The sequence below is a fragment of the Ochotona princeps genome, chromosome 11, assembly GCF_030435755.1.
Source record: "Ochotona princeps isolate mOchPri1 chromosome 11, mOchPri1.hap1, whole genome shotgun sequence".
NCBI lineage: Eukaryota > Metazoa > Chordata > Mammalia > Lagomorpha > Ochotonidae > Ochotona > Ochotona princeps.
Window position 1 is genome coordinate 70600222 of NC_080842.1, and position 23893 is coordinate 70624114.

The 23893-nt window shown below is 52.7% G+C and overlaps 2 protein-coding genes across 3 annotated transcripts in view; both read right to left on the reverse strand.

Moving 5' to 3' along the window:
• TMEM128 (transmembrane protein 128) overlaps positions 1–23893 on the reverse strand; it is a 226321-nt gene that overhangs the window by 108089 nt on the left and 94339 nt on the right. The gene's annotated exons all lie outside the window — the stretch shown is intronic.
• Positions 1–23893, reverse strand: part of STX18 (syntaxin 18) — a 93663-nt gene that overhangs the window by 15375 nt on the left and 54395 nt on the right. For both annotated transcript variants that reach the window (XM_004579219.4, XM_058670303.1), the window contains exons 2-5: positions 20812–20879; positions 8073–8188; positions 7226–7303; positions 6922–6988 (exon numbers count right to left, since the gene is read on the reverse strand). In XM_004579219.4, coding sequence (XP_004579276.1) covers positions 6922–6988; positions 7226–7303; positions 8073–8188; positions 20812–20879 — 329 coding nt within the window. The remainder of the gene's footprint in view (positions 1–6921; positions 6989–7225; positions 7304–8072; positions 8189–20811; positions 20880–23893) is intronic.

Consider the following 23893-nt stretch of genomic DNA (forward strand, 5'->3'; position numbering starts at 1 on the left):
TGGGCCCGTTTTCAACCCAAATGCACAAGACTGCAGTGCAGCAGGCTCACACATGGTGAGGCTGGCTTTTTTTTTTTTTTATCTTTTTGGGAAGTGATAAAAACAGACTCTAATTATACCCAAAATGTCTACTGAAATCCTCAGGGAAATGGTAAATCAACTAGCTGAAGGCAATGGAAAGAAGCGATTTTTAAAAAGTCATCAGAAAGATCAGTTTCTACCCCATGATTTACTTAAATCGACTTCTTTGAGGGCTGAGCGATATGTACCTGCAGTTGATGAATTTCCAACTGGCCAACACCTGTTTCTATGTCCCACATCTGAAAACCTCAGGGTTCTATCTTGAAATTCAGGTAGAACAGAAAGACTGAGAAAATAAGGAGATGTATTTCTCATTTTTGTTTTTTTTTTATTTTTTTAGTTTATTTCTCACTTTTGAAATAACAAAATCTGTGGGATAAAATCCTTGCAAACCTTAAATAAAGCCTTACACCAATAGCAGAGAGCAGGTAACTAGCCATCTGGACTTCAATAAACCCCTTATACCAACAGCAGAGAGCAGGAAACTAGTCGGGCACAGGCCCCCTGCCTGGCACAGGGCAGGCACCCCCACGACCCTGACCAGGCCATCTTCAGAGTCACTCACTTAGCACACAGTCACTGGGCATCTCCTACATTCTAGGAGGTTCTCTACGCCAGTGCTCCCCCAAGTGCCAGACCATAGGCTGTCTATTACTGTATCCACGGCAACCTGCCATACCATTGACTCAAGGGTCTCAGCTTGCTCACCAGGGTATGAGCAGTTTCGGTGCTGGGGAATACTGCAGCGGGTCACACATGGCACGAGCTGTGAGCCAGGCACATGCGGGGCAGCCCACCTCAGCCAGAGATGGACTGCCAAAAACAACGGCCAAGAAGTGGCCCCACTCCTGGGGCAGTCTGTTCTAAGCTGGTGTGACACACTTTTCCTGTAATGGACCACATGGCAAACACGATAGGTCTCAGAGGCCTTTAGGAGATTTAGTCTGTCTCATATTTTCCTTTTACAAACCTTCAAACACAGGAAAAGCAGGAAAGGTTGCACAGAAACAGGCCAGGGCCCAGGTCACAGCGTGTTGACCCATTTTCAATGACAGCCCTGCTGTTGTGAGCAGACAAGCATCACTGGCATGGGCCCACTGCCCCACTACCCAGCTTCCATCTGGGCTTCCTCACGTTAAACACGGGCACCACCCTCAATCACCCCTCATAACTGCCAACAGTTCCTCAGCTTTACTAGGTGGGAGCCTGGGCAATGGGTACCAAGAGGGAAGCTGCAATTCAGCCTTCACAAAGCTCACAGTCGAGTTGGGGCGAAGGGAGTGGATCACAAATAACAATGCAAGATCATGTTCTTCAAACAGCCAAGAAGTGCAGTTACAGCAGTTACAATAAGTAGTGCTGCAAGACAAGCAGCCTTTTTAGAGGAGGAAGGAAATACAGCACCCTCTTTATCTTCTGTTAACAACCTGAAGGGAACAGGGAGTAACTCGAGATCACAAACGGGCCACCTCCTCAGGGCAGTGTTTTCCAGCATGTGGCTGCCAGGTGTCTCAAGAGTGAAGTCCCTGCTGCGCTGGCTTGGGGACAGTCCCCCACTCCTCAGAAAGACATGGTAAGACTGAGCCCAAGCTCTGTGAGCCCAGGGCTTCTACTCCATGTCTGTCATGGACACAGTACCCACAGTAAACCTTCTCCACCGTGCCTGCCAGTGGACACCGCATCCACAGTAAACCTTCTCCACCGTGCCTGCCCGTGGACACCGCATCCACAGTAAACCTTTTCCACCGTGCCTGCCCGTGGACACCGCATCCACAGTAAACCTCCACCGTGCCTGCCCGTGGACACCGCATCCACAGTAAACCTCCACACCGTGCCTGCCCGTGGACACCGCATCCACAGTAAACCTCCACACCGTGCCTGCCCGTGGACACCGCATCCACAGTAAAGCTTCTCCACCGTGCCTGCCCATGCACACCGCATCCACAGTAAACCTCCACCGTGCGTGCCCGTGGACACCGCATCCACAGTAAAGCTTCTCCACCGTGCCTGCCCGTGGACACCGCATCCACAGTAAACCTCCACCGTGCCTGCCCGTGGACACCGCATCCACAGTAAACCTTTTCCACCGTGCGTGCCCGTGGACACCGCATCCACAGTAAACCTCCACCGTGCCTGCCCGTGGACACCGCAATAAACCTTATGTGAGCTGTCAAGATTTCCTCAGAGTATCTCAGAAAATTCTCACCTATGTTTTAGAATTTACAGAATATGTTAACACTAACTTCCACCTATGCTGACTCACAAGGTGCTATAAAGATGTCCAGATTTTCAACTTGGTGGTTTTAGAACCTACCCAAAGTTAGAAGAGACCATTACCTTTCAGACTGATAAGTACTGCTCTTTTCAAATCTCCTTCCAGACAGAGAAATCAAGTTTCCTGTCTTGGGGCTGGTGTTGTGGAGCGGCAGGTTAGTCCACTGCTGCCAGCATCCTGTACCTGAGGGCCAGCTGGAGTCCTGCCTGCTCTGCTTCCAATCCAGCTTCTTGCTAATGCTCCTGGGAAGGCAGCAGCTGACGGCCCCGCTCCTTGGCTCCCAGACGCTCCTATGGGAAGCCTGGCTGGGGTTTCTGCTCTTGGCTGCTTCAGTCATTTGGGGAGTAAATTAGAACATCTTTGTTTCTCTTTCAAATTAATCAACCAATCAAAAAAATTAAAAAGGTTTTCCCTTCTAAGAACATCACTGCATCAATGAAAGTGACATATCTGAATGTTGGGTAAAAACCCAGTAAATTTTAAAGCAAGTTTAACCAGGAGTAGATGACTCATGGCAGTCTAAGGCGGCAGTAAATGGCGGGAAAGGTCTAATGTTGTTAAGTTGGATTAGTCCTGAGCTTCTGTCTAGTGTATTGTTATGCTGTCAGAAATGAAAATCTCCAGACTTAAAACTTTCCTCAAGAAGAAGAAAAAAAAACAAAAACAAAAACCCCAATGGTACACAGTCTGATTACTTTCCAGAAAGGGAAAATTAATTCAGATGGTTTTAAACTGAGTGTCTACCCAGAGGGCACCTGATGGCTATTTCAACTAAAATCACGACCAAACCATCAGCGCTTCCAGGTGCTCAGGGGAAGGCACGTGCTCCTCCTCCATCTCAGGATGACAGGCCATGGGGCAGTGTTGGTTCTGAGGCTGGCCCACACCCGTCCATTCTGAGGCTCGCTCTGCAGAGCTGGTGAGCAGGAGTCGGCATCCATGTTCAGCTTCTTTGCTCAAAAGTCCAACTGAGCATCTAGGTTGGGATGGGTCTTCATCAAGGCACTCGGGCCTGAGAGATACATGACACAGTGCTACTGCTTTCAAAGAGGCCACAATCTCCTAAACAAGAAAGAGCAAAGTGACCCACAGGCCATGCTCTCCCAGGTCAGGGGCAGCTGGTGCCATCATCCATTCAGGTCTGACCTGCCTAATGCCTGGAGGACAGAGAAAATGGTGCCATGACTAATGGCATTACTGCTCCGAGGACACCCAGGGTGGCAGGGCCACTGCAGGAAGGCTGATCAAGACTACTTCTGGCTCAGCAAAGCAAGGCATTTCACCCAGTATGGAGAGGGGGGCACCTTGGTATGACAGACTCATATGTCGCCATCATTCTAAGAACACATATTCTTGTGTAGGGCATCTTTTTTTCCTGCTCAGGCAAAACAATCAGGTCACACTTTACTAACCAATAGGTTTTCTTTTACCCCCCCAAAAACAAATGTAGAAGTAACAACATGAGCCCTGGATTTCTCAAACCAATTTTACAAAATGATTTTAACCACAATCATCAGCAACCAAAAGAAAATATGCAAAAACAGGGAACCACAGCTCAGGCTGACAATGAGCCACCCCACCTGCTGGCTTCTCTGGAGGACAGGGACCGTCTACAGAACGGGATGCTAGGTGCACACATGGAAGCCGGCGGCAGCCAGTGGGAGGTGCTGTCACCCTGGTGCCCAGCAGCGTGCAGGGTCCCTGCAGAGTGAAGAACCGCGACACTGCCCGAGGTGCTGGCTGGCCACAGAGCAGGTGGCTTTTCAGCTGGGGCAGGAAGGACAGGCAGGAATTTGCTCACCAGATGGACAGGGAGGGGAGTATGGGAAGCAGCAATCCAAGCATGTGTGAAAGGCATTCTGGGCAGGAAAGTCATCACAGATTAAGGCACTGGGACTCCTTACAGCACACAGTAGCCATGTCTGGCTTGGCCTGGGTGTAGGGCATCGTGGATAGGCTAAGAACAATGGTTGTGGTCCCGCCATGTGGGACTTGAGTGCTGAGTCGTAGTAAGCATTCGGAAGACGTGGGAAGCAGAGGAGTCATCACACTCTGGGTGTGTGTGTGGCACATGGCTCTGCCCGAGGGTGAGGACAGATGTACAGGGTCAGGGCTTCCACTCGGGATAATGGGCACACGCAGCCCTGTGGCAGCAGGCAGGCTGGGCCTCACTGTCTGCAAATGAAAACATCTCCCATATGGCTGGTTTTAATAGGTATTTGAGTCAAAACCTCCGTGGAGAACCAGAAACTTAGGAGGCAGCAGCAAAAGCTGCTTCTTACTATACTGGGGGCACCTGTTAAGGCTCTGCCTGGGATCATCACGCGGGTTCCTCATCTCCTCACAGCCAGTTGCACAGCTAGAGGCCCACCACCGCCTCCATGGCTTGCTGGGGAGAGGCGGTCTCCCTGTGCCTCCTTCTGCTCCCCTCCTCCCGCCTGGACTGCCCTCTTCCTCTCCAATCCACTTACCCAAGCCTCCACCTTTCCATAGCAACACAAGGCGGGAAATGTGCCCCAATTACCCTGCGGCGCAGAGCTCAGTGGGGCTAGGACGCCAGGCAGCTAACCCAGATGTTCTGAGCCACAATTCCCTCATTTATAAGATGGGAAAATCATATTTATGAGTCAAGTGCTGGTGAGGACTAGACGAACACACTGCCCATATAAAGCAAGGCTTGCTGGCATCTAACAGCACAGGTTAACATTCACCAAGCCTCCGAACATTTGACATGTCGGTTCATTTGTCCTCACGACAGCCCCACCATGTTGGTGCTAAAACCTCCCAATTCTACAGACAGGGAAATGAAGGCACAAGACGCTCAGACTTGAGGCCCCCCGGCTTGTGACTGTAGAGGCAGGCTTCCAATGCAGCCATGTGGCTGCAGATCCGAGGGGCTGCCCCGGGGCAGGCCACTGGAGACTGTCCCCCTTTGAGCTCACTGCTGGCCTCGCTAACCACAACCTGCCCTCATTCAGCTGGCTAACTTCTCAGGTACATATGGAAATCCAGCCTGCTTCTAAGCTGGAGAGCACACAATTCACTGTTTCTCCCAAACAGTGTGGCATATGCCACACAGTCTTTCTCTGTGGACAGCTAACTACCCATATCTTTCCTGTCTTCCATAAATGCTTCTCCTTATTGGGATTTATGATTTCAAATGTCTCCCAAGTGAGCAGAGAAGAGTTCACACAGCAGGCCGGGGTCCTTTAACCTGAGTGGTCTGCTGGCAAGGTGGCCCCGGCTGGCGTCTGACGGCGAGAACTTGAGATGTAGGAGTGGGCCCCTAACCTGACGAAGGAGAGTGGCTCCCTGGGCCAACAATGTGGCTGAAGGCAGTCTGATGCTGGGCACCTGCTGCCTTTCAGGAGTCCCAGGTCAGCAGTACCCTTGTGACCAGTCTGGTAAAACTGGTCATGACAGGTTACTAAGGAGCAACCCTACTAGACAAGACCCACAAGTCACGAGTGGCATGCTGGATGGCCCCCTGGGAGAAGCCTCCTGGCTGCCCCTTCCTGCTCTCCTCTGGACTCTGACCCATTCAGAGGCCCGGTGCCCCCAGTGCCTTTCAGCGTGACTGGGCTCTGAACCAAAGCACAGTGCTGGGGGCCCGGACACGTCAAGGACTGAGGAAATCTGCCTCCAATCAGGCAATATCTTAAAATGTTTCCAAATCTTGCTTAGACGGGTCCAGCTTTGGAGCCTGGCCTCTGCCTCATCCGAACTCCTCAGCAGGCCGTGCAGCCACAGTGTCAGGGAGTGTACTCGGACAGCATTTGTGAGCCCAGGGGCAGGAGAGACAGGTGCAGACAGGTGCTGTGGCAACGGTCTTCTGGCAGTGTGGTCCTGGACGAGTCCCTTATCTGGCTGGGCTCTGTCACAGAGGCCTGTGCTGCTGGCGGCCTCAGGGGTCTCAGGGCAGTGCACTGGCTGCTGTGCCCTAGCTGCTCCCTGTCAGAGCATGGGGAGGGGAGCGGGACTCAAGGAACCTGGGGGAGAATGACTACCAGGATACCAGTCTCCCAGTGTTACTACGGACCTGAATGGACACGAACACACACTTTAGACCAGCAGCCTGGGCTCTGCCCCAGCTCAGCGGCCTGGGCTCTGCCCCAGCTCAGCAGCCTCTAGGCTCTGGGGCTGTGCAAGGCATGACCTAAGGCTTGCTGTCGGTAAAGTGAAGAACCTAGCCATGCCTGCCTCCTCAGGCACCGTGCCCTGACCTGTGAGACTGGGCACGCGCTCACGACAGCAGAAGGTCGAGGATGGCGCAGGGCAGGGCACAGCAGGCTGAAGTCCCGCACCAGGGGCCATCTGGACACTTACAACACCACTTATCGGCCTCACTCAGTGGTCAGCTTGAACATTAACCTGCCACCGACTGACTGGATCCTGAGGCTCGCCTCAACTGCCTTGTCAGGGCCAGAGCAGGCCACTGCGTGGACCTGACGCGGGCTGTGGGCCTGCGCTCCCTTAGCCTGGTGGAAGGGCTTGGTGGCCTGCAGCTGCCCAAGTCATTACCAGTGGCATCAAGAATGCAGAATCAGCAAGGAGGCAGTACTTACAATCTCTTCTTATCCACCACTCGTTTAACTCGGATGGCTCTCTGCTCTGAGTAAAGTTTACACACTCCTGTGGTGGAAAAAAAGACCAAAAACAGAGAACATTGAAAACGGCTTCACAGGCAAAGGAATCACAAGTCGTGGCGAGACACCTGGCTTCAGCTCGCAAGCCACACCGTGAGTCCCGCCTGCTGCCTGAGTCCCAGTGGCCTCTCCGAGCCATACCGCAAGTGCTGTCTGCCCACCACGCCCCAGGGTCCCACCGGCCACACAGCGACCCGCGGGCTTTCCGGAGGAAATGCAATACTTTTTAAGTAGTCCTCGACGAAATCCAGCACGGCAGTCCGGTGCTCCTTCACCTGCTGGGAGTGCACCTCCCTGTGTGCTGCAACAGAAAAGGCCAACGGTGAACTTGGTGCTCGCCAGCCATACCAATGGCTATAAAATGCCATTATCAAACAAGTCTGTGTCTAGTGAGACCGCAATCTTAAAAGAGTGAGATTCAGAAAAACTAGAGTCAACTAACTTATGGCTTCTCACAGTGTGTAGGGACGGTGTGTGTGGGGGGGTAGCCACTTCTGTGCTGACCGCTGTGGACTTGGGCCTTTCGGCTCTAGCTGACCTTCTAGCAATGCGTGACTCAGCTGGAAAGCACACTCCCAGCCTGAGTGTGCATGGGCCATAGCTGGGAGTGCCTGTTTACTGCACAACCCCCACTTGGTCACTCAGGCTCTCCTCCCCTGAACACCTGCCAGTACTCCTGGCCTTGAGGCCTGTCTCCTCTGAAGATACTTTGTCTCCCACCTGCTCCAAACCAAGAGAGCTGCCAGCTGGCAGCCAAGTGACCACAGCGTGCAGAACTCAGCTGCTACTCTGCACGGATGCTGCTGGTAGTCAATGGCAGTTCTCATCGCACCTTGGCAGGTGGCTCCAGGCCACGCAAGTTCACACTGCACTGCATTTTTATCTCAGTGAAATGCATATGACCTTAAGGCAGGGGTTGGTTTGTGCTTTTACTGTAGTGCCGCTTAACCTGAGATGCATGTGGGAGAGTCTGGGGTTCTGAGAACGGCACACAAATGTTGTGGGTTTGTATGTTTTTCTGGCAAGACTGTCCAGAGCCTTCATCAGACTCTCCAAGCAGAGCAATTTACCTTCCGTCCTGAGCTGCTGAATGGCTTCTGAGCAGGTCCTCATGAAGATCTGGGCATCCTGGTCTATCTGGTCTCGCTCCGCGTCTGTCATCCTTCCATAGTCAGACAGAATGTGGCTAAAAAATAAAGAAAAGCAAAGGACAGCGCGAGGCAATCCGGGCGGGGCATGAAAGCAGGAAAGGGATTCCCTAAGCATGTGACATTTACGCTGACACTGGAGGAGTAATGGTTGGTTGAGAGATGGGAGAGTGATTTAGATGATAGAATCAACACACTTCAAGGTGGGAGGTAGGAGAGGCGGGATAGAGACACAGAGGAAAGGAGAGGGGAGACAGAGAGAACCGAATAGGAGAGGGGGAGCTAGAGAAAGAGTTGAGAAGTGTTGGGGCTGGAGCAAGCCAGACTTTTTAAGAATGTGGTTTCTGGGGCTACTGCCACTGGAGCAGTATGCTAATTCTCTGCCTGCAGCACCAGTATCCCATATGGGTGCCAGTTTGTGTCCTGGCTACCCCATTTCCTATCCCATTCCCTCCTGTGGCCTGGGAGGGCAGCAGAGAACGGCCCGAGGCCTTGGGCTCCAGCAGCACAGATCTTTACAGTGACACTACTTAGCCCCATCAAACATGCAGGAATGGACGGCTGAAACAGAAAAGCACACAATGGGATGAACAGAGACCTAGCAAGATGTGCACATCTGGCGATTCCATTTCCACCCACCAGCCAGGCTGGGCACCATCCTCACTGAGAACAAAACACAATCTCAACTGCCCATGATTTAACTTCTTGCCACTGGTGCCTCCTCCACTTCACTCCTGCTGACCGACTGTGGCCCACAGCCCCAGCCTTAGTACCAAGCTCCTTCCTACCCTGGCCCCTGCCGCTTCCCTTGACCCTCTCACAGCTTTCCTGTAACACCCTCCTTGCACGTGCTCTAAGACACTGTAATAGTTCTGGGCTCTTACATCTCCGCACCCAGGCTGCCCCACTGCCTTCCCATCCTGGGCCACTTCGTCCTCATCTGGCTAGGATTTTTTTCTTTTTTTTTATCATTCTCATTTCCTGAAAACTTAGGGGTCTGTTATTTCATGGGATTTGTCCGCAGGGCCTCCGGTGGCGCCCAGCTCAGAGCGAGTGCACTAACACCAGCTACACACGTGGCATAGGGCGGACCTGGTCCTCGGGCCCAACTCTTCCATGCTCTGACTCCTAGACTGAATCCCAGCTGGTAGGCCCTGGACCAGGGCTGGGCATTTAAACTTGAGCAAGGCTCACTTCTGCTCCCCACAAAGTGCACTGAACCACAGGAAGACTTTCTCAGGAACAGGGCATGCAAGGAGCCATGGTGAATGGTGTCAGTATGGGATAGTGGTGGGACCTCAAGCGGGGACCCCTGCAGCCAGAGAGGAAGCATTCCCACACAGAGGAGGGACCGGATGCCAGCTGCAAATTGCCTGTGTGCTATAGTACAAACAACCACATAATGTTTTGAACTTATAAGGGCGCAAGTGAATTTAGGGAAAGGGGGTCAATGGGATGGTTCCGGTGAGCCACTGGGAGCTTGTGGCACCACCACACAAATCCCACGGCCAAATAGAAACCTGCTTTCCTTTCTTATACAGAAAGCTGCTGGTCTGCTGACTGTTGCCACACCCTTACGTGGCACCGGACTGGAGACATCAACCTTAAATGCATGAACAGGTGTGTGCGGTGCTTAGCCTGCACCTGGTACATGGTGATCACTGAGTGTTCTACTGCAGCCAAGGGCCCTGCCTCCTGGATCATCCCCAACTACACATAAACAACACTTAATCGTCATCAATCTAAAAAACAAAACAAATTCTCTGCTCCACTCCCGTCTCCTGCCAGGTACTGTCCAGTGCCTCTCAGTTTGCACTTCCCTAAGAAGCGTGTCCACTCCCATCTCCACTTTCCTGTTCTTTCTTGAACTCAACCTAAACAGCCCACTGTTGTCAGTGCCCACTGATGGCCTCCACAATGGCTGTCCTCCCCTCACTGGCCACTTGCCGCAGATCTGGGGGTGCTCACGGCTCCTGCTCCCACTGCACTGACTTCCTGATGGCATCCCATCAGAAGCAAAAGCCAAGGTCCTAATGACAAGCAGACTCTTTAAATGAACTAGATCTGGCGATCTCAAGTCTCGCCTCCCTCGGCCCTTCCCTCCCCTCCAGCTCCAGTCACACCAGGCTCCTCGCGGCTGCTCCGTAGCCTTCCCGGGTACACTCCCACCTCGGGATTGCTGGACCTGGCTGCCGTCCTTCTGCAGTGTGCTTGCCACAGACGCCTGCATGAAGAGCTCTTTACCGCGTCCAGGTTGCTCACACATGCCATCCTCCCAGTAAGAGCTTCCCTAACCCTGGAAAACTCCTGCAGTTCCTATTCCCCGTCCCCTCCTCACAGACACTCCTATCGCTTGATTCATGTTTCTTACCTGTTTTGCTTCCTGCTGTCTTCTCCACCAAAACTTCTCCAAGGCAAGGACTTTGGCTGGCTTATTCATCACTGTGCTCCCGTGGCTGAGGGCAATGCCCAACACTCAGCAGGCCAACAAACCCGCAGTCCCCTACTTTCAGAATGAACTAGTTTACTGAAAGGGCCTGAGCTGGCGCATGTAGCTTGACTCAGTGCTGCAACCGGGCCCTTAGGAATGAGTCCTTCTTGAACTACAGGAAGCAGCTAACCCCCAGGGCTTTACCCACACACTCAGGGGATACACCACCTTGAGACAGGCCTGTCCACCACAGAGGGGCTTCCTGAACCAGGGCTGGGCTGCTTCTCAGCGACACCCAGCACACGAGCAGCCTCTTCCTCCTTGTGGGGGCCCCTGCCCCCACTCCATTGCACACCTCCCTTTCTAGGGTACAACTGGAGGACAGAAGGAAGCAGACGACCCTCCCCTCTCTGAAGCCTGGAGAACGAGAAGTCATTTCTGTACCTTGGCACTCCTCAGTTCTCGCGCTCTGAGCTGACCTGGCTCAGCATGGTAACCACCATAGTATTATCTTCTGAAGCAGAAGACCCACGGTGCGACCAAGGGGCCCAGGGCCTCAGCTCCTGCCCAGCTCGCAGCCTGGGCGGCTCTCCCTCCGGAGAAGAGGAGGGAGCCACCCGCCTTCCGTGTAGCTCCACTAGAAACCAGCGCAGAGGGAAGGGGGCCCAGCAGGTCGGGGGCACACCAGCTAGCCAGGTGCTCGCTCCCAGTGAATGTGCACCTGTGTGCAGAGCAGGCCCACAGACGACCAATGCCAAGAACATTCCAGTAACATCTTCGCCCTGTATTTTGATTTAATGGAAACTCAGCTCAGTGAAATGGAAAGGTCTAAAAGTTAATTCGATAAAACTGATTACTCAGTTAGAAGGTGAGGTTCCTCTAGGATACATTTTATCTATATATTTAACCTTTTAAATTGGAAATTGACACTGTGACTATTTTCTTAAAACAACAACAGAAACCCAAGGATATTTTTTTTCTCCAAGTGCTACTGTTTTCTTAGCAGGATATTATGGAAAAGGCACCTCTACCAGGAGCAGGGAAGTTATTTTTAATTAAAATCATCCCCAAATCCAGCCGGCGGCTACTTAGGTTGCACTCTGCTCTGCTCCAGTAAAATATCATTATTAGGAGAATTAAATGGGTCAGTAAAATCTGCGTTCCACATTCTGGAAGAAAGTTCAACTTCCCAATTACGCCAAGTTAAGAAAGCCTAGCAAGGGGGCAGGCCGTGTCTCTGCACATCTTTCAAGCCCACGGCACTCGATCTGAGGGGCAGGCCAAGCCCGGCATGCTGCATGGGAAGGAGAGGGGGAGGGGAAAGGCTTTTGCCAGTCTCACCTCTGGGGTGGGGGCAGAGGTGGCCTTTCTCCTTCCCGCAACACTGGGGATGCTCACACCCTGGTCTTCTGCTGACACCCAGCCTGAGGAGGGGCGGGCCTCCTTGGACCAGGGCCAGGCTGGACTTGCCTCTGGCCACCCCCGGCCACTGCCCCGGATGCCAGCCTCTAGAGGCAGCAGAGGCTCTGTGCTGTGTCCAGGAACTGTCCTGCTGTCCAAGCTCACTCCACAGCGCCAACAGCTGAGTGAGCCAGTCTCACGCAGCACAGGGCATTAGCGAGGCCAGCCCACCGGCCTCAGCGCCATCTGTAACCTGGGCTAGGTTTTGCTTTATTCACCAAGCCCTGCCTGCAACAGCACCACAGGTCAAACAGGGTTCCAACTCGACTGTCCTGCTCCACAGGGCTGCTGAGCACCAGGACGGCTCACACACATTGCACTGATTCATCACAAGAACACTACCACATCTAACTAAAAATAAACACTGAAGCAGCAGGGTCGGAGCTGCCGCGTTCTCACGCCACGTACACAGCAGAAGAAGCAGGCCTGCCATTCAGTAACAAGAATGGAATTCAGAACGCATGAACTGGCACCAGGAAAACGAGTCAAAGACTGGGTTTCTAGAATGAGGTGATGAGTTGGTCTAGACTGAGAAAGCCTCATGGGCTGTGGATCAGACACTCAAAGAGCCCAAAGAAGTTCCAAGACAAGGGATGCGCTTAGCCACACAAGAGCTAGCAAGCAGCAGGACTGGGACTGGCCACGAATCCTAGTGCTCAGGTCAGCATCGGCTGTCCCATGGCTACAAGGGGAAGGCTCAGGCCCTGGGTCTGCTTACTGCCACAAAACTGTGAGGGAGCCGAGCCTCCTGCTGGAAGCTAACCGCCTCCAAATCCCCGCCACGGTCAACGCCGCAGCCCAGCACCTCATTCCCACACTGGGCTCTCTGTGCTACACTTCAGGCACAGTCTCCTTTGAACCTACTCACACTTAGCGAGTGATTTCCGTTCCCATTGTCAGCTCCCAAGCTCCTCTTGAAAACAGCCAGTTATAAATACTTTAACCTTTGCAAAGCTCGCAGTCTGCCACAGCTACTCAACTCCACAGTTGTGCAGCAGCAGCCAGACAACACGCCAAGGAACGGTACAACTGAGTGCCAGTCACACTTCATCATGGGCTGGGCGTTTGGCCGCGCGGTGAGGTCCCTCATGGGTCAGCTGCACTCCACAGTGGGGCGCCTGATTCAAGTCCCGCATCCTTGGCTTCCAAGGCAGCTTCCTGTGGGCGTGGACCCAGGAGGCAGCAGGATGCCTCCCCCAGGAGGGAGAGCGCAGGAGTCCCGAGCTACTATCTCTCTGCCTATCTGAATGAAGTGAAAACTCACTTAAATAACAGTTTTCATGTTTATAGAAATTCTAATTTCATAGTTATCACCCATGATAATGTTAAGGTAGCTGCTTAGATGTTAGCCCGAGTATTTTAAAGGGGCTGAAGAAAACAAGAACTTTTTGTGGAAAATGCACCATGTGCAAAGGGAGGAGGAAACGAGCCCTGCCGGCAGCCCTGCTCTACTCTCCAGCCCTGGCAGGTGGGGTCTGCCCGCTCCCTGAGGGCAGCCCCTGCCTTGCACCTCACCAAGGGGGCTGGTAGGTCCCATCACACTGAGCTGATGAGGACCTGGGAGGACTGTCTGGAACAGCACATCCAGATAACCCACTCCCACAATTTCCCAGAAGCAGGCGGCAAGGGAGGGTGGGAAGGGGGACATTCTCCTGTTCCAGAAACTAAAGTGTACCCGCACACCATCCCCTCAGTCCCTGCCTGACTGAGCTGCCCTCCTGGTCTGTCTGGTGTACTGCTCCATGGAAAGCACCCCTACTTCACTTACTGTAAGGAGTGACTCACACAGGAACCCCAGATCTACTCCACCATCCAGGACTCAGTGCCACCTTGAATGCCTGCACACCCAGTGCTGCCCTACATGCCCCAGGTCTCGGTTCCCTTGAATACGTGGTTACCCAGCACTACCGTAAACCTCCTAGATCTCAACCCCCTTAAGGCCCACTTGCCTAATCAAGCTTACTGACCTTCAGGTTTAAAGGGGGCTCCCCACCAATCCCCCGAGATGAGTATCCCCGGTGTCCACCTGCAGCCTGTCTCGTCCTGCACTCCCACACCCACCTCCAGGCCAGAGATGAGTATCCCTGGTGTCCACCTGCAGCCTGTCCCGTCCTGCACTGCCCACACCCACCTCCAGGCTAGAGATGAGTATCCCCGGTGTCCACCTGCAGCCTGTCCCGTCCTGCACTGCCCACACCCACCTCCAGGCTAGAGATGCCTCTTCCCTTTCTTCTCTCTCCTTTCCTCCTGCTGGCGTTCTCTCTCTCTCTCTCTCTCTCTCTCCTCATGCTCTCTCTATTTACTCCACTCCCACTTTCTCCCTCTCCCATGCTACCTCCCTCCCTTGCTGAAGTAAAGGTCTCTCATATGGACTCACTTCCTGTGTCTGGCGCCTTGGGTTTGTGGGGTGAAACAGAAAAGCTAACACTTATTACTACTTTCTGTCTTACGTCCAAGTTCTTTCTCGTAAGAAATCAAGAACTCTGAGCAGCCATCACCAATAACAATAAAATATTACTCTACCACTTTCTGTTCCCCAACCATTAAAAAACATAAGCCATGAGTTGGTGTGGTGGCACATCAGGCTAGACGTCCTCTCACAGTGCTGCCTCCCACGTGGGAATGCGGGTTCAAGCCCTGGCTGCTTCACCTTTGGCCCAGCTCTCTGACAATGTGCCAGAAAAGGCAGTGGAAGACAGCTCAAGTGCTTGAGCCCCTCCCACTCATGTGGGAGACTTAGAGTTCTCGGTTCCTGGCTCTGGGGTCTGGACCAGCCCTAACCTTTTATGGCCATCTGGCAGTAAAACTGCAATGGAAGCTCTGTCTCTCTGCCTTTCAAAATAAACAAAAATGTAAAAATCATTCTTGGCTGACGGGCATGGGCTGCTGTTTGCTGCACTCCAATGCAGAGGAAGCCGGCTTCACAGCCTGTGCTGCCTGGAAGAGGCAACGTGACCAAAGCCAGCATTCAAACCTTATCCTCCCTTCATCAGCCGCTTTCCAAGACAAAGTCAACAGTGGGTTACCATGGAAGCGCTCACCTAAGTTGCCAGGCACTAAAAAAGGAGCTGGAGAGGAATAGACTAATGCTGCTTTTGTCAAGTTTTTCAAAATCACAATAACGTCCATTTGTGCAGCCTATTTAGTGTTTGATACATATACACATGTTTAGAAATAAAATTCACACTGCCATCTAGTGTTAGTCAACTACTTTAACTGAAAACTTAAAGGTTATTAATAATATGCATAAAAATAATTTTAGTATATTACAAATGAGACATATTTTTAAAGTATAATGCACTATCTTAAGTTCATGTAGACAAAGCACCAGGGATTACTTCAACTCTACCTGGGGGAATAACCATTTTCTCTGTTGAAGAATTTGTAAGACATATTTTCATGTTATACATATTGGCAAAGTTTTTTTTTAAGTTTTATTTATTTTTATTGAAAAGGCAGACTTCACAGAAGGAGAGACAGAAAGCTCTTCATCACTGGCTCACTCTCTAACTGTCCTCAACTGCTGGAGCTGAGCCAATCCAAACCCAGAGGCCAGGAGCTTCTTCTGGGTTTCCCACGCGGGTGCAGGGGCCCAAGGCTTTGGGCTGTCCTCGACTGCTTTCCCAGGCCACAGGCAGGGAGCTGGATGGGAAGTGGAGCAGCTGGGACATGAACTGGTGCCCATATGGGATCCCAGTGATGCAAGGCATCCACTAGGCTATTGTGCCGGGCCCAGGTTTCTTTCCTTCCTTCTCTCTATAGCACTGACTGATTTTTTTTTTTAATTAAAGACTATGCTGACTGGAGACTGGACCTATTCACCAGGAGCAATGTGACCATGACCTACACAACAGCATGAATAAAGGAACTCACAGATATGGAGGCCAGGGCAGGTGCTATCGTGTAGTGGGTTAAGTTCCTGTTCAGGATGCCCTACTCTATTTGGGAGCACAGGTTTGGGTCCTGGCTACTCTGCTTCCCGCCCAGCTTCCTGTCAATGCTCCTGGGAAGCAACAGTGATGGCCTGAGTACTGCAGTTCTCGCCACCCACATGGGAGACCACAAATGGTGTTCCTGGTCTTGTTGCTGGCCTGGCCCAACCCTAGCTGTTGCAGACGTTTACGGAGTGAAACAGCAGACAGAAGATCTTTCTCTGTTTCACTTGTTCTTTGTCACTTTGCCTGTTAAATTAATAACTAACCCATAAAAATAAATAAAAAGAAGAAAAGAAGGAAAGGAGAAAAAGAAAAAAAATGAAAGGAAAGAAGGAAGGAAGTCTGGGAGGGAGGGAGGAAGGAGTCCAGGTAAGTCCGGGCAGAGGTGTGGGTGTCTGGATCTCCCAGCCACGTGGCTGTGGTTGCAGGGCCAGACTTCCTGCAGCTGATCCTAGCTCCTTGTCCACTGCTGCGGGGTGGTGGGAGGGTCCTGAGCTTGCAGGTGGCCAGAGTGCCAATGGCACTGGGCTTTACCCACTGGCCACCCAACGACAAGTGCTGGGGTCTTGGGGGGTGTAGAATTACTGGCTAGGGACATCCATAGATAAGGCCACTACATGTGTATGTAAGGAATGAATCCTGAGGGACACCCAATGACAGGGCCACTGTACCTGCAGGTAAGTGAGGGGACTGAGACCTGGTAGTTTGGAGGATAGAGACTGGATATCTGTATGGATCTGTGTGGATGGTCAGATGCACCATCCCACTCAGGAGTCCTGAGTTGGGCTTGTTAGCATGGAATACTGCTGACCACCACATATCAGTCTATATGAAAGCTAGGGTTGGGGGCCAGTTTAGCAGGGATAGATCCCAGTACCTGATTGAAATTTGGAACAGGAGTTGGGTCACATCAGTCAGGGCCATGGCACTAACCAGCACATCAGAGAACTAGATCCAGGGTTAGATTCTGTGGGGGATATGTGGGCCTAACCCTGTGGAAATACAAATTCCGCTGGTTAGAGCTCAAGAGTTGGTGTGGTGATGGGCTGATTTAGGTGTGACCATGGAACCTACCAACACTCTCCGGTACAAGGACTGAGAATAGGCTGGGCAGGTCCAGGCTGCAGCACCCATATGTGCATCCTAAAACAGGGTGTGGGGTGGGCTGGGCCACACCACAACACTCACCAGCTTATACTAGGCCAAGATGGAGGAACAGGCTATGCCGCACAAGAGCCTAGCACCCGCTGGTATGTGTGAGATTTGGGTCTGGGAGTGGCACGAGTGGGGGAACTTGGGAAACTCCCCTAGTGGGTCATAGCTTTGGCTGCTAAGCACGTAGTCCAGGCCTGGGGTTCAGGCAGGCTGGGCAAGGTAGCTCCAATTGCTGGCAAATGTGTGGGTTGGTTCTGGAAGGGGACGAACCAGGCAGCGCCGAGCAAGGCCAAGCAAACCTTAGTTCACTGGAAACTGCAGAAATCAGGCTGGAGCTCTGCTGTATGCCGAGCTAGGCTGTCACACCTACCAGTTTGCATGAGTCAGGAATGGGAGCAGACTGAGCAGGGCCAGGTTCCAGCACCTGCCAACAAGAGTTAGGACTGGGGGCAGTCTGGGTTAGGCCAGGCTACAGCACCCAAAGGCAAAGGCCAAGAGAGGGAAGGGACTGTGCCAATTTGGGTCAGAGCAACCACTGGCACACCCAAGATCTATGACTGGAAAAAGGCCTGGTTGGGGAGCAAAGGGGACGTCCTGGCTGGTCTGTGGTCCCCACTGGTGAGTGCGAAGGCCAGAGCAGGGGCTGCTGTCCAGTCTGGACAAGGCTGCAGTGTCCCTTGGCACAAGTGTAGACTGGGCCTGGGATGCACCAGACTGGACTAGACTCCAGCACCCACTGGTGCTTGTGAGAATCAGAGTGGGTATAGGATGGGCTAGGCTAGGTCTCTGCCCCTAGTGAGCCATGTGTGAGCTGTGTCTGGGTATGGACCAGGCTTGGATGGGCTGTAACACCCAACAGTAAAAACCGGAATGGGTGAAGGTCAGTCAGGAAAGGCCACTGTTCCTGCTAGGACAGGAGGTGGACTAAGTAGGGCTGGCTCATGGACCCATCAAATGGGCGTGAGATCTGGCATTGGGAAAGGTTCTGATGGAGGAGCTTGGGGAACTCCTCTGTCGGGACACAGTCCCTGCAGGTGAGTGCACGAAAGAAGAAAGGGAAAGAGAGCAGTCCTGTTCAGGCCAGGTTATGGTACCCACCGGCATACATCTGGTGCAGGTTGGGGGTGAATTAGGCTGGGCTGGTTCATACCACCTGCTGGCAGATCCAAGCACCAGAATGGAGTGTGGGTCAGGACAGGTTGGGCTGCAACACAAGCCAGTTCACATGAGTGCTGGGACTGAGCCTGGCTGGGTTGGGCTAGGCTGTAGCCCCCACCAGCGTGAGCTGGAACTGTGGGTGGGCTGGCCCGGTTCAGCTACAACACCCACTGGCAAATGCCGAGGTGAGGCAGGCCATGCCACACTGGGCTGCAGCACCCAACCAGCACCATGTGAGACCCGGGGGGAAGGGTTGAACCTGGTAGGGGGGTTGCGTGGGACTCCCCTCCTGGACCACCACTCCCACTGGTGAGTGTGAGAGTTGCAATGGGGGCAGGCTGGACAGGGCTACAGCACCTGTTGGCCTCATTTGGGCTGGATTGGGGAAAGCCGGCTGGGCTGACTGTTCCAATTTGCAGGGCGCAAATACTGTCAAGTCAAACTGCAGAACCACCTGGAGAGTGCAAGATCCTGGAGTGGGAGTGGGCCCATTAGAGAAACAGCGGGTACCTTCCTCTTGAGTTGCCACTCCTGCTGGTGAGCATGAGAACCAGGACTAGGGGCAGGCAAGATTAGAGAGACAGTGACACCCACTGGCACGTGTATGGACTGGATAGTGGGGCTGGTTGGGCTGAACTAAGCTTCAATGCCTATTGACATGTATGAGAGCTGAATGGGATGTGGGACAAACTGGACCAGTCTGCTGTACATATTGGCAAGCATGGGAACCAGGCCAGGGGGCAGGCCTGGTGGGGGGTCATTGCGGGTCGCTTCAACTAGGCCATAGTTCCCACTGGTTTTGCGTGAGGACCAAGTGTGTGGTGTGTAGGTTCGGGCTGGGCTGCAGCTCCCATTGATTTGTGTAGAAGACAGGGCTGGAGACAGAACTGACCCAGCAATTGCTGACTGGGGTGACAGACTGTGCTGGACCCTGTACTGGCAAGCACCACACAAGAATCAGGTCTGGAATCACCTCAGATTAAGTTTCTTGGGGTATTCCCCTAACTGAACTGCTGGACTCAGAACCCCAATCATGGAGAAAATTGCAGGTTTCATGGTCTGACCGTGGAGTGCATGTGTCAGAGCTGGGCCTCCTCAGTGGCTTAGAATAGTGGACAGCATATCCAGGTGAACATGGAAGATGTGGCAGTACACCGGAGTCTGCAGAGGACACCTGGTACCATGACAGAAGGCCGAGGACAGAACAAATCGATTAATTACCAAAGTCAAGAGTTGGCAGTGAATACCTGGGCAAATGGAGACTCTAAGGTTGACTATGTCAACCAGTGGATTCTGGAGAGATTTCATTGCACTTGGGGTGACGAGATCAGCAGTAATTCAGAACTGTTAACTATCAAAACCTCTTGAGCAGGACCCTCAGAGCATGCTCCACATCGGGGACCCTGAGGGGGTGTCAGGTGGCTGTCCTCCATCCCAGGGTGCAGAGGCATCTGGGAGGCTGGGTGTGGCTTCTCCCCTATCTCCCCCATTCCCTCAGAAACAGGAAGGAGAAAAAAGAGAATGTGGAAACAATGGTCTCATCCACATTCCTGTAGCCCTTGGCCCTCACCACCTAATCAACCATGTAAAAATCATCAGAAAAATGATAACATCTTTAAAATTAAAGAGGGGGGAGAGGAGGACAGGGAAGGAAGGGGAGGAGAATGCAGGGGAGGGAAGATGAAATTAAGCCAAAGTGGGCTTGTCACTGTGTGCAGCCAGTGTCCAATGCCTGTGAGAAGGCCAGAAGAAGGAGACGACCATCATAGCTGGTGACTGGGCCCTGGCAGGGAAACCCGGAGCCAAGGACACCAGGTTGAGGGACTGCAGCGTGCTCCTGGCAACATCACCAAATGGCAACAGCAGCTTCATCAGTCAGCAAGAAGAATGAGACTGAGGCCAAGGTAGCTACGCAGAGCATTAAGAAGTTTCCAGCACGACTTAGGACACAAATGCACATGCCTCCGACGTCACACCCTGCTCTGTAAGCAGCCAGGGTATCGTGCACCAGTCAGAAGGTAATGGCACACACAGAGACAGAGACAGGCACTGTGACGGACGGCGCCGGGGGACTCGGAGCGCACTCCGGCTTTCGGGCGCCGGTGTGCATTACAGCTCTTCCACCACCTACGTGACCGTCCCCACACGGGCTCACCACGACCTCCAATGTAAGGACAAAAGGCTCAAGAGAGGGGCAGGAACTTGGCCTGGTGGTCCCAACGCCTGCGTCCTCTAGTCCACCTGGGTCTGAGTTTTGACTCTGCTTGCTTTCCTGTGAAAGCGGGCTCTGGACGCAGCGACGGCTCAGGTGGTGGGCCCTGGCAGCCAGGCGTGAGCCCTGGACGGACCCTGGCTCCAGCTTCTGCCCAGCCAGGGCAGTGATGTGGGCAGTGAACTGAGAGATGTGACATGCATTTCTGCTCGCTCTCTTTCTCATAAACAAACAAACTTTCAAAGAGGTTTTGAAAGCTTAAAAGGAAGACAGGGATGGAAAAGAACATTGCAAAATATAAGTACTTACCTATAAGCATTTATATAATCTTTCCTGTGTTCCAGCAGAAAATCTCTCAATTTGCCAATATGAGAAATCTAAAAATTGAAAAAGAAAGCAAGTACTTTACCCAAGTTCTGGGTACGTTACATTCATAACTTCATATATAAAGACTTCTACATTAACAGACTGGAATGCAAGCTGGAAAATGATTTTGAAGCTACAAATCAAGCAACTTTAGCTTAAGACTGTCACATAGAGCTCAACCTGTGCATTCCTGGGCCTTGGCCTCCTTTCCACACTCCTTCTCCCTCTGCTTGCTATGATCGTGAAGCAAGGAGCTGAGAGAACAAACAACGCGTGTCCACTAGCTGCTCCATCTGCTGTTCAGCAACGGCCAACCATGTTCCAAGGTGTCTTGCACCTGACCTTTTACAGACAATTATTCCCTCTGTCCAGTGTTCTAGAGGCTGCAGTCTAAGCCAGAGCGCAGGGCTGAGAGCAGGGACCACGACAGTAACATCCCTAGGCCAGAGTCATCAGGCTCACACAGGCCCCGCAGAGCGCAGGGCTGAGAGCAGGACCACGACAGTAACATCCCTACACAGCAAACACCCGTCTTCCACACACACACAGGGATGGGTCCAAAGCTTTGCACCTACTGTGCACATGGCTGGAGGTGAAAAGCTTCACAAAACAAAGAGGCAGGAAAGCCCGGATGAGGGCTGAGCACCCGAGGTCAGTCACACCGCCGGCGCGGGCTCTGCCGTCTGAGCAAGGTGCACTGGGGCTTCCGACACACACCCTTCGTGCTAATGTGGACACATGTGGCGCAGCCTGGAACAGTCTGTGGAACTCCCACCTCTCCCGTCTGAAGAGTTTCTGTCCAGGCCAACCCAGGCTAATTTTCATTTCGTTCTCAATTTAAAAGGCCTTCTGCACAGTGCACATTTATAACTACTGTTATAAATGAGGTTCTAAAAAATAGCCTAAGACATTTAAAAAGTCCAATTCAAACAAAGAAATGAAGAATGGCCCCAACATGCACGTAACGGTAACAATGCTTGGGTGCCCGGATGGGCAGACCAAGACAACTGTCCCTGTCCTCATGAGGCAGCCTGAAGGACAACCCTCACGGATGCCGAGGGACGTGTCTGCGACAAGCTGGGGTCCAAGCCCAGCACCACGAGTCGGGATTCAGCAGGCTTCCCAGGACCCCCGCCTGCTTTCCTCACACACCTGCTTCTTTCTACAAAAGCAATTTATTCAAACAGTGTAAAAAGTCCCATCAGGATTAAAAGGAATTTTCAGTAAGAAGTGATATATAATTACTGTCTTAATGATAACATAATTTAATATTTAACAAGGATACACTGTATAAAACAATATTATAAAGGCCAAGAATGAAAAGAAACAAAAGAGCCTTGAGCTTTGTGTAAACATCTGAGAACTATGAGAGCTTCAGATCTCCAAAAAACTATACACATAAACAAACCAGGGGCTGTCACCGTGGTGTAGCAAGCCAATCCTCCACCTGCAGCGCCAGCATCCCACACGGGCACTGGTTCACGTCCCAGCTGCTGCACTTCCGATGCAGTTTTCTGCTTTTTTTTTTTTTTTTAATTGGAAAGGCAGCTCAGACCCACAGAAAGGAGCAAGAAAGATCTTCCATCTGCTTGTTCATACCCATGTGACTGCCAATGGCTGGAGCTGAGCCAACCTGAATCCAGGAGCCTCCTCCAGGTCTCCCACACAGGTGCAGAGGCCCAAGGCTTTAAGCCAGCCTCTGCTGCTTTCCCAGACCACAAGCAGGGAGCTGGGTCGGAAATGGCATAGCCAGGACACAAACTAGTACTCATATCATATGGCGGCCCTAAAATTATTGAGCCATTGTGCCAGGCCCTAAAATTATTTTAAATCAATAGCAAAGGAGTAGACGCCTGCTGCCTGAACAGACCCACTGGCATACCTGAGCCGCCACAGGCGACAGGTGACTGTCAAGGATGACTGACAGTGATCACACAGGCGTCCCACAGCCCAGGCTTGGGGTCTCTTTCCAGTTAGGCTCAGCCCTGTGTTTCAGAGTAAGCTGCCCGACAGCCCACACCCTCCACTCCAATTCTGGTGGCCAGTGACACTCGGAAAGGCTGGGGGGTTGTATACTTTGGGTTTGGGCTGTCTCCATGGAGAGTGCCAATTTTCAGAGTCCCTGATGAGGTCCAGTAGGATACACATGCATTGAACGAGAAGGCCCGTGCTTCTGGTAGGGCAAAGGCCACGCTACTGTGCCATGCTGCGGAAACCAAAGTTACAGGGAAAATGCGTTTGCCCTCTGATGATCTAAAGAATGACAGGGCAGAGCCCCTGAGCAGCAAGGGCACCTCCATGGGACGAGGTGGGTGAAGGTCAAAGACGGGACAGGGAGGGCAGTGTCTGGGGGGCACCCTGCGGGGTGTGGACAGCAGGAGGGACACACCACTGTCACTGCACTGCCCAGCCTTCTTTGTCCCAGCCCACTGCCTCTGGAGAACCCGGCGACTCCTCCATGTTGTGCCATCCCACCAACATCCACTTCAGTATTGGTACCTGTCATGTTAAGAAAGATTGGTCTGCAAATGCATCCTCCCCACACCCTCCGCCCACTTCAGTTTAAGTCCCCAGAAGTCATGCCCTCTGCCCCGTTCACTCCGTATTCTGAGCAGTACCACAGGTGAAAGTGCAGAAGGAGGAGCAAAGTGTGTGGTGGTCGCGGAGCGGGTGGAGCCAAAAGGACTGCAAGATCTGTACATTCCTACCCTCCCACCCTGCGACAGCACTGCTGGCTGCGCATCCACCGCAGAGGGAAAGGCAGGGACCGGCCAGCTACTGCTACAAGCCGGCAGCTGTGGAGAATGGTGTGAGGGCTGCTCCGAAGGCACGGGTGCCGGACCCACTGCGCTCCAGCGGGCTTCCCGGGCGCTGACCTCACCAAGTGGCGCCCCGCCCACGGGACAGCTGGTCCGCCCGAAAGAGTTCTCACCAGTGGGCCACACTTGCTTCACTGCCACAGCCGAGTCAGTGTGTCCCCCGGGACAAAGAACAGAGCAGCCTGTAGTTCTGACACAAACCATAG